This window comes from Centroberyx gerrardi, chromosome 13 (genome assembly GCF_048128805.1).
Source record: "Centroberyx gerrardi isolate f3 chromosome 13, fCenGer3.hap1.cur.20231027, whole genome shotgun sequence".
NCBI lineage: Eukaryota > Metazoa > Chordata > Actinopteri > Beryciformes > Berycidae > Centroberyx > Centroberyx gerrardi.
The window spans coordinates 9,376,671-9,385,965 of NC_136009.1; the positions used below are offsets into that span (position 1 = coordinate 9,376,671).

At 40.4% G+C, this 9,295-nt stretch overlaps 1 protein-coding gene across 1 annotated transcript; it reads left to right on the plus strand.

The window, feature by feature from the left end:
* Positions 1-2: 2 nt before the first annotated feature.
* Positions 3-8,758, plus strand: LOC139926797 (acyl-CoA-binding domain-containing protein 5A-like). The gene is made up of 15 exons (XM_071918637.2): positions 3-124; positions 1,663-1,745; positions 2,204-2,327; positions 2,806-2,878; positions 3,653-3,812; positions 3,978-4,016; positions 5,060-5,118; positions 5,266-5,323; positions 6,137-6,343; positions 6,858-6,952; positions 7,047-7,233; positions 7,377-7,591; positions 7,769-7,819; positions 7,931-8,040; positions 8,169-8,758. The coding sequence occupies exons 1-15, from the start codon at positions 3-5 to the stop codon at positions 8,179-8,181; spliced, it is 1,596 nt and encodes a 531-aa protein (XP_071774738.2). The 3' UTR covers positions 8,182-8,758.
* Positions 8,759-9,295: the final 537 nt, after the last annotated feature.

Consider the following 9,295-nt stretch of genomic DNA (forward strand, 5'->3'; position numbering starts at 1 on the left):
TGATGCTGTGGTGTGTTGCTGAGAAAGGGGCTCCCCCGCCTGGCATTGTGGGGCCGCTGGCCTCGAATTCACAACCACCCGTGACAAACCACAGCTACGCTGTCATCGGTGTGAACCACGATTGGTTGGGAGACAGACGGGGACCAATAAGATTTTACTGCGATGGAGCATGAATTGAGATGCAAAAAAGAGAGGTTTTTGAGGTTTCTGAATAGCGCACAGCTGCGTCAGGTTGTAGCACTGCAGTGTGCTACAAAATATATCTGTTATGTTATTATTATTAACAATCATACACATATTTTATAATAATAACACTACTGCTACTACTACTACAGCTACTACTACTACTAATATTGCTACTACCACTACACTCCTACTACTACTAGCCTACTACTACTACTATTACTACTACTACTACAACAACTACTACTACTACTACTACTACTACTACTACTACTACTAATAATAATAATAATAATAATAATATGTTTTCCAGCCACAAACCACAAATTGGGATGCTGTAGTTAAATGTTCCCTCATTGTTTTGGTAATCCTATGAATTGAAAGTTGAAATTTGTCTCTGGAACTCCACCATTATGGATTATCTGCCATTTTATTATTTATTGAAACAACTGATTCCATAAATGACTTATCAACAACATAGCTGTATTTGTATTTGTATGAATAAATAGAAAGGTCCTTACGAATAAGAACTATACAAATCCTATAATAATTTTCATAAGGATACTATACAAAATATTATGCAGCTATTACAGGTCAGACATTATACCATGGAAATTTCTAATGTGATACCATATAGCATATACCATATATATATATATACACACACACACACACACACACACACACACACACACATAGGAGATAAAACAAAAATTCCACAAAGTACAATAGAACTCACTGTTAAGTACTACAGACACACTATAAGCCCCTGTAGGAATATTATAGGAATATTATAGGAATATTATAGGAATATTATAGCCTAGCGATTTTTCATTAAGGAGCGTCTGAATATAGCCTAACATAAAGCCTGCGACATTCTAATATCTTTGCTAAACATCTTTACAAAACCAGGCCTGCCTAATAACACTACATTTCCCATACATCACTGCGGTTCTAATATCTTTTAGCAATGATTTGTGGGAATTGAAGGAGTAAGCGCTGAGCCTTAGCGCACGCGTTGCCAAGGTTTCGTTCAACAAAAACTACATTTCCCAGATGCATTTGCTAATCATATGTTGGCTGCTTGGCTCATCCTTCACCGAATTCGAGATTGCCTTGTGATATTGCAGACGCCGGGTAATAAAACATAATTGCACCGGCAGACATGAACTTTATGGTGAGTTTCTTACACATCTACCATAGATGAAAGCATTTCCTCTGCAGAATACAGCCTGTCACAGCTAAACAGACGAGGCCATATTAAACAGTCATGTGTTTTATCCGACCATCTCTTTGATTAAAAAAAACATCTACATCCCTAGATAATTAGCAACTAGCTGCAGTGCTGACAAAACGTGTTGAATCGTCCATCAGTGAACACTTGGCGGTGTTTGTCTTGTCTCGATGTTTCTAATAATGGCTTCAAATTCCTGTTGAAGATGTGAAGACTCTCCTCCTGTCATCCTGGTTGGGACTTAGCATGGCGCAGGAGGAGGACAGATCCAGCCTGGAGGCAAAATTTGCTGCCGCAGTTAGAGTGATCCGGAGTTTGCCTGAAGATGGTGACGACTCATTCTATTCTATTCTATTCTATTCTATTCTATTATAGTCTATGTGACAATATGGAAGTGAGATGGATTTAAAGACAGCAATGGTTGGCTATATGATTATCTGCTCCGCCGTGTGAAGGCTCTGCTTATTGGTGTGTAAACACTGTAGGACACCAATCACAGACAGTAGGCTGACCTACATTCTGAGCATTTAAGCAGTCGGTCGTTTCTTGGCCGGCACTCTGTTGATAAAGCTGCTGGGACAAGAAGAGCTGATTAACTGATTCAGTCATTTGTCAAGTCTAACACCACATATATCTTAACACAACAATACATGCTGTTTTCATATGAAATATCTAAGCTGTAGGCTGTAAAATAAAGCAGAATGTCATGGGTTGCTATATTTACAGTAGCAATACCAGAGCTTGTGTTGGTAATGATTCCAGTTATTCTTCTTCTGTCCCCCTTAGGTCCTTTCCAGCCATCTGATGACATGATGCTGATGTTCTACAGTTACTACAAGCAGGCCACCTTGGGACCCTGCAACTTCCCCAGACCCAACGGCTTCTGGGACAGCCGTGGGAAAGCCAAATGGTAACTGCTTTTACAGTGCGCCCATTTAATGTACAAGTAGTTGTTACTGTATATTCCACACCTCTAACTCCTGGCTGCACCAGACACAGAGCAGGTGTGCAGTCACATGTCTCAGATGCTGCAAGAGCACTTCAAAGTGGGCTCAGCCAGAGGAGGGGCCCTTTGAAATTTTGATATTGAGAAGGGAAAATAAAGCAGTGAAGGATAGAGAAAAAATAAATGCCAAGTTCTAAAATTGGTTTATGTTTTTGCCCAGAGACAGAGGGGTTTGATAATGGTATAGCTTTTCTTTATTATGGATTAGGCTGATTGATTGTGCTTCAACACACACCTGAAGAGATGTTGCTATTTAAGGCAGTAGGACAGTGCTTTTGTAAATATAAAGATCCATATTATTATTACTGTACAGAAAGTGTGTTTTTCCCCACCCGCTTTCCTCTCAGTGCTGAAGTGTTAAACTGAGATCTTGTGTTGCCAGGGATGCATGGAGCTCCTTAGGAAATATGACAAAGGAGGAAGCCATGATGAATTACGTTGACGACATCCAGCTGGTAAGCCCTTTCAATAAAAAACCAACTGTGAATATTAAGCAGCGTACAGAAGCATAAACAGTTAATAAACGTGGACCACTCCTCCTATCTCCATTCACATTTAATTTATTAGTAAATAGAAAGTAATTTAATTCATTTTCCTTCTATTAGTCCTTCACTTGGAGTCCCTTCTTTTTCACAGTGTGCCTAGATACTGATAATTATGGATTTTTGAAGGCTGATACCAATTTCTATATTACCAATTTTTCTAATGCTGATTTATGAATCTCTTAAGACACTGAAGGAAAAGTCAATTAATTTAAATAAGATGTGGCTGCATACCTTGACGTCCAGCTGCATGGGACACACCGAATTTGTGAACAAATTAAATTAATTATACATTTTTTTAAATCATATTATGTTGTAAATGTTTGGTGAATTTGGTGAATAGTGACAGAACTTATTTTAATGAACAGCAGAGACAGCTCCCGCAAACAGCATTATTAATTTTCCACATCATAGCGTGTAAGAGGCATTCGCTTCCACCGATAACCGATTGTTTGCAAAGCTCTAATCAGCTCTAATTAATTGGCCCAACAGATAAATCGGCCAGCCTTTGCAATATATATTTATTTCTTATTAATTTGTTCTCAGTTGACTACACACAATCCCACCACACCTATACAAACATACAATGTGAGATTTATCCTGTTACTTTTAACTGCAGATTCTGAAGTCCACAAGTCTTTTTCAAGTTTTTTTAACACAAACCTTATGATTTGTTCTCGCTGTCAGATTCTGGAGACCATCCCAATCTCTGATGAAGTGTCAGACCTGGTGGAGAAGCTTGGCACCTTCTACACAGAGGTGGAGGGAGGAGTAGGAGGAGGAGAGGAAGACGAAGAGAACGAGGTGGACAAGAGGGCCTTCACCAGGCCTTTTGCAGAACACGCAAGTACGTGATTAAAAATCAAACAAACACTCCAGAAGCAAGAAAAATGGCTTAAATCAAGAAGACAATAGCTGCTCAAGTGGGATGTAGCACAATGAGTCATTGTTTCTGCTGCTAATTCTCAGAGATTATTTTTTTAAGCCTCTCTCATGTGTTTTTTGTCACTAGATGAGTTGATGAAGTCATTTCACAAGCCGCTAATGGAAGGCAAGTCTTTGGTGTTTGCAGTAGCTGTAGAATACACAGTAGATGTGGAGTTCCTTTGGTGTGCTGCTCCTCTCCTCTCCTCTCCTCTCCTCTCCTCTCCTCTCGGTCCCACAGTGTATCAGCTTATTTTAACCTCATTTACATGGCTTTCATTAGCCTTTCATTCCGCTGACAAAAGGCAGACAGAGGCAGGCAGATTAGAGTGCGCTGTCCTTGGCTGAGCTAGACTAGAACTCAATGCTAATACACTGCAGGTACTCCGAGGAACTAAGTGGATGGGTGGAAATATTGTGTGTAAATCTGTAATGTATCTGATGTGATTTTCTTTGCCGTCTTTCCGTAGTTAGTGTGTTGGTGGTTGGCCTATGCAGAGGTGGGGACTCGAGTCACGTGACTTGGCCTCAAGTCACAATTTTAATTGCTTTTGTCTTGACTTGAGACTTGACTCTGACTTGGGTTCTGGTGACTTGGCACTTGACTCTGACTTGTACTTTGATGACTTGAAAATGTTTCTAAAGTCTTGACTAAAGATCTTGTGTTTGTGTAAATGACTTGATTGAAAGTGATGAGATTTGTTCCAGCAGACGACTGAATTTAAATTCTGTTTTCTGAATTTGTATGGAATGATTGAATTTATTGAAGTTGAAACCGACTCTAGAAATCAAACTCATGATGCTCTTACCAAGTTTTTCTCCTATTAAAACCATATTGCATTGAAAAGTCCTAGATATTTAGTTTTCTTTAAGATATTAAATTGATATGGACTCTTGTTCTGACTTGACTTGGTGATCTACATTTAGATTGAGACTTGACTTGAGACTGACTTGGGACTTGAGCAAAGTTGACTTGGTCACACCTCTGCCTATGTTGTGTGTACTTTGTAGTATAGTCGTAGTGTGTAGAACCTGCAAAATGTTGCGTCAACACGTTAATATTGTAGATGGCGTGAGCGTGTCGTTGCTTCCTGTAGATTTACGCTGCACAACCTGCAATTGGAAATCATTCATGAAGACTTAATCAAGAGTATTTCCCTCACTGTTCAGGCTTTGGGGATCTGTGGGCTGATATACAAAACCTCCAAGAAAATGGCAAAGAAAGCAATGTTCAATGCATAACTGTCATTAGCGAGGAGACAGAGGAAAGCAAGGAAAATAGCAAAATGGAGAGAAAAGAGGAAAGTAGTGATTTGGAGAAAGGTGAGGAAGAGGAGAGCGATGAAGAAGAAGAAGACAGTACAGAAGATGAAGAGGAGGAGGAGGTGGAGGAGGAGGAGGAGGAGGAGGAGGAGGAGGAGGAGGAGGAAAAAGGTACCATCAGTAGTTCTAGTTGTGAGCTGTTTTGTGCTGCAAGGTTGTTGTCAAGCACACACACACACACACACACACACACACACACACTCAGCCAACAGAGGGCATTAAGTATCATTTACGTAATAGAACAGGACAACCTGCCTTTATACATCCCAAAACTCAACTGGAACTCCCATAACACTGCTGACGGGAGTGTAAGCACAGAACATGCTTTGCAGTGTGTTTTCCAGTATGATTTTAACACATGCTGAAACATGCTCTGCAAAGCATGTTGTGTGCTTACACAGATCTTCCATTCAAACTCATTGAGCAGAGTGTGTTTTCCCTGCAAAGACATTAATATAAATGAGAAAAAATGTCTGGTGTTTCTCTCTGTCTTAAGAACTGATGATTTTCTGTTTGTGCACTTTTATTTTTTGCACCTTTTTTCCACCTTGTCACCATGTAAATATATTGTGGCATTTTTTGCATCAGCTGGCCTCTTTTTGTTTTTTTTACCTTTATAGTGTGCAAATTCTCTTTGATCTTCTATGTGCTGAGTTTTTTTAATTAACGCACCTGAGACATTTTCTTGTTTTTTTTTTTGGACTTGACAAAAAGAGTGCAGACATCTTCACTTATCTAATGTGCTAAAGAAAGAAAGTAATTACAGCAAATACACCCAGGACTAGATGTGGCAACAGCTGGACTGGGCAGACAAAGGGCACATAAAGATTGCAGTGTACTTCATTGTTTTGCTTTATCAGTCTCTCTCTCTCTCTCTCTCTCTCTCTCTCTCTCTCTGTCTCTCTCTCTCTCTCTCCCTTTCAGAGTGGAGGAGCGCCGACCCGAGGCTGCTGAGGGTGCAGGACAGGAGGTGGAGGTGTGACCCCAGGGGGTCCAGCAGCAGCGTGGAGCCCAGCATGTCCTCCGTCACCAACGGGACACACAGCTCCCTCAACAGCGAGCTGGAGGAGGAGGAGCTGGCCTGCTCCGTGGAGCCCGGCTCTTACAGGCACCTCAATGGACACCTCAGTGGTAAGACAACACAAAAAGTCACAATGAACCTCTAGTATTTGGTGATGATTACATTTTTTCCATTTTCTTTTTCATGTAAGGACTCTAAGATAAGAGAATAAGAAGATGAAGCTTAAATGATCCCTGCGGGGAAATTGGGTTGTTGCAGCAGCAAAAGTAATAAGACATAGCAGGGAAAAAACAGATGTAAGCACAAAAATAGGATGTAATATAAGCAATAAATATAAAAAGAAACAATTATGGGGTTAACTTAGAGAGATAATTTACACGTTAAGTAGACTGTATGGGTGGGTGGTATGGTAGAGAATGGATTACTTACATGTATGGATTTACTCACAGTCTCGATTGTTGACTTAACTCTGAAATATAATCTGAATTATGCAAAATATATTTATATAAGTATGAATAAACATATAACATATAAAATAAACCTAGTACATATTAAAGAAGTGTAGAATTTACCATATTGTCCATGTTTTTTTGTTGATGGTGTTCTGTGTTTTGCACCCTCCAGATCACAGTGACGGCGTTCCTGAGAAGAACTGCCGAGCCACAGACTCCGACAACGAGGAATTCTGTGACTCAATGGAGCATCTAGCCATGGAAGAGGTAAGTCACAAAGTTATGAAGTGAAATTTAAGGTGTGTTCTGTCCCGTACGGCTATTCAGACTGTGGTTGACTCTCATGTGTTTCCCCATCAAGGGGCTGGGTACATCAAAAGTCCAGTCGTCTGGATCCAGAGCTGCCTCGGTGAGGCGAAAGGAGCTTTGGGTGGAAAGCCAGGCGACACTGAACGGAGTGGAGGATCAGACGCTGAGGGGAGAACCCCACCTTGAAGAAGGGATCAGTACGGTCCAGCACAGCAGCTGCTTGTCAAGGAGAGGGAGAGGTGAGCTTGCAGCCGCTGTATCCCTTTCTAATAATTAACCTGTCTCCCAAGATGTGCTTTTAATGCTCCTCAAAAGCATTAGATTGTTGTTTTAATGTCAAAACACTTAGCTTTAAGCTGTCACATTCTGACACCCATCCCAGGCTCTCAGTCCCCCAGGGCCGCCTGTGGCTCCCAGCTGTGTGTCAACGTAGAGGCCGCCTGCTGCTGCGTCTCACAGAGCCGGCGCTCTGCCGGCGCCGCCAGGGGAAACATCAACATCAACGAGCAGATCGCCATGGCGCTGCTGAGGCTGCAGGACGACATGGCCAGCGTGCTGCACCGGCTGCACACCCTGGAGGTGCTGACTGTGTCGCAGGTGAGAGAAGCAGCGCCTGTAGCGTGTTTTTGATATTTACTTTTCAATATCAGAAAAGAGAAAATCATTTTTTCCCCCTGTGTAGCCTACTGAAAGGATGAAATGAGGATGAAACAGAGGACAATCTCCATGATGCTTATTTTTGCTTTATAAAATTTCCCTAATTTCGTTTTTCAGTCAAGATCGCCTTCGCCAAGGCAGGAAGACTCCCTCCCCCTTGCACGAAAGGTCAGCTTTTTATTTATAACTGAAAATGGTTGTTTTTGAGATGTATTTTTAAAACAAATACATTTCTAATTAGAAAACCATCATCACAATTCTATATTTCTGTAGTTCCAGAGAGCGTTTTGGTGGCCTTTTCACTTGTCTCCAGTCACAGTGGTGTTGACTACAGTCTGGCCTCTGATCGCCCATTGGCTCGTCCACCTTTACTTACAGTGGAAGAGAAGGTGAGCGAAATATCAGTCAAATATGGTCACTGGTATTATCACAGTCTGTTTGCTATTGGCCATGCTAGTATACTTCAAAAAACATAAATTCCAATATTAATGCTGTATTTCAACTCTTCTCTTCCCAGGAAAATCAGCTGAATGCTTGGAGGAGCATCTGAATCGATCGCAGTACATGATGCTGGTTCTACTCATGTGGGTGAAACAGTTGCACTTTTGTTTGACGCTTGCCGTTACGTTTTTTATGCCACTGATGGAGAGTGGTCAGGCACTAGCAGTAAAGGATAGGCTACCTTAGATACATTTACGGTGGGAAAAAGGGTTTAAAGGAGGCTCATAATATTCTGAAATGTAGCATCTGGAGTTTAAGGAGATGAGATGTTTCAGAAAGTCAAGGTTTATGTATTATAGATATAGGCAGTTGCTTGAAGCTGGTGCGTTTGCTTCATTCCAATAAGCCTAACATGAGGTGATGATCTCCTTGTTTTTGAGATGTGTCAAGTGTCACTTGATCTCCAGGAGTTTTATGTCACATACCTGAGTCAGCTTTTCATTGAGGTAAACCGATACCATGATCATACAGTAGCTAAGGATCTCGAATGATTAGCTTTTTTTTAGTCATTTACATTGACAGCTGTTTTATTTATTGTACATTTCACAAATAATTTATTTTATCCAAAGGTTACTACTCTATATGTTTCTGAGAACTGTGTGTGTAGCAAAGTACTTAGGAAATGTATATTCTTTTCCTTAAAACAACCCAGAGGAACAGATGTGCCTGTAGCCTTTCATTTTCATTGTGTGGAATGTGGGAACATGTCAGGGACACTTCTGTTTGGACCAAATAAACGTCTTAGGTGATAATGATGGGCATTTATGCTTAAAAAATTATATTTATTTAATATGTTCAATGCAATGGTCTCAAAGATTTTACTTTGGCAAAAAGCATCATACAGGGTCCGGACAATCCTTTTTATGTTAATGTTTTTTGGTAGACTGATGCTATTTTTTATATTTGTTAGTATATCTTGTCATTTAGTAGCATGCCAATAGTTGACAAAATGTTTTATTTCTTTTCTATCTCTTTTCTTTTTTTTTTTTGCGAGTTGTACAGTTTAAGGGATGAACCATGTGTAGACCTAAGGTGCAATACTATAATATATTCATAGACCATTGTGATTATATCATTATAGAAATGTATTCAATTCTGTGTTGTTTCACATGCAATAAAGATATTGGGGAGAACACATTCATT

Excerpts from the sequence above, each read along its gene's own strand:
- LOC139926797 (XM_071918637.2), top strand. The coding sequence starts at position 3 with ATGCTGTGGTGTGTTGCTGAGAAAGGGGCTCCCCCGCCTGGCATTGTG. Across the intron at positions 5,324-6,136 it reads GGAGGAGGAGGAGGAAAAAG|AGTGGAGGAGCGCCGACCCG; the intron begins GTACCATCAGTA and ends TCTCCCTTTCAG. Across the intron at positions 6,953-7,046 it reads AGCATCTAGCCATGGAAGAG|GGGCTGGGTACATCAAAAGT; the intron begins GTAAGTCACAAA and ends TTCCCCATCAAG.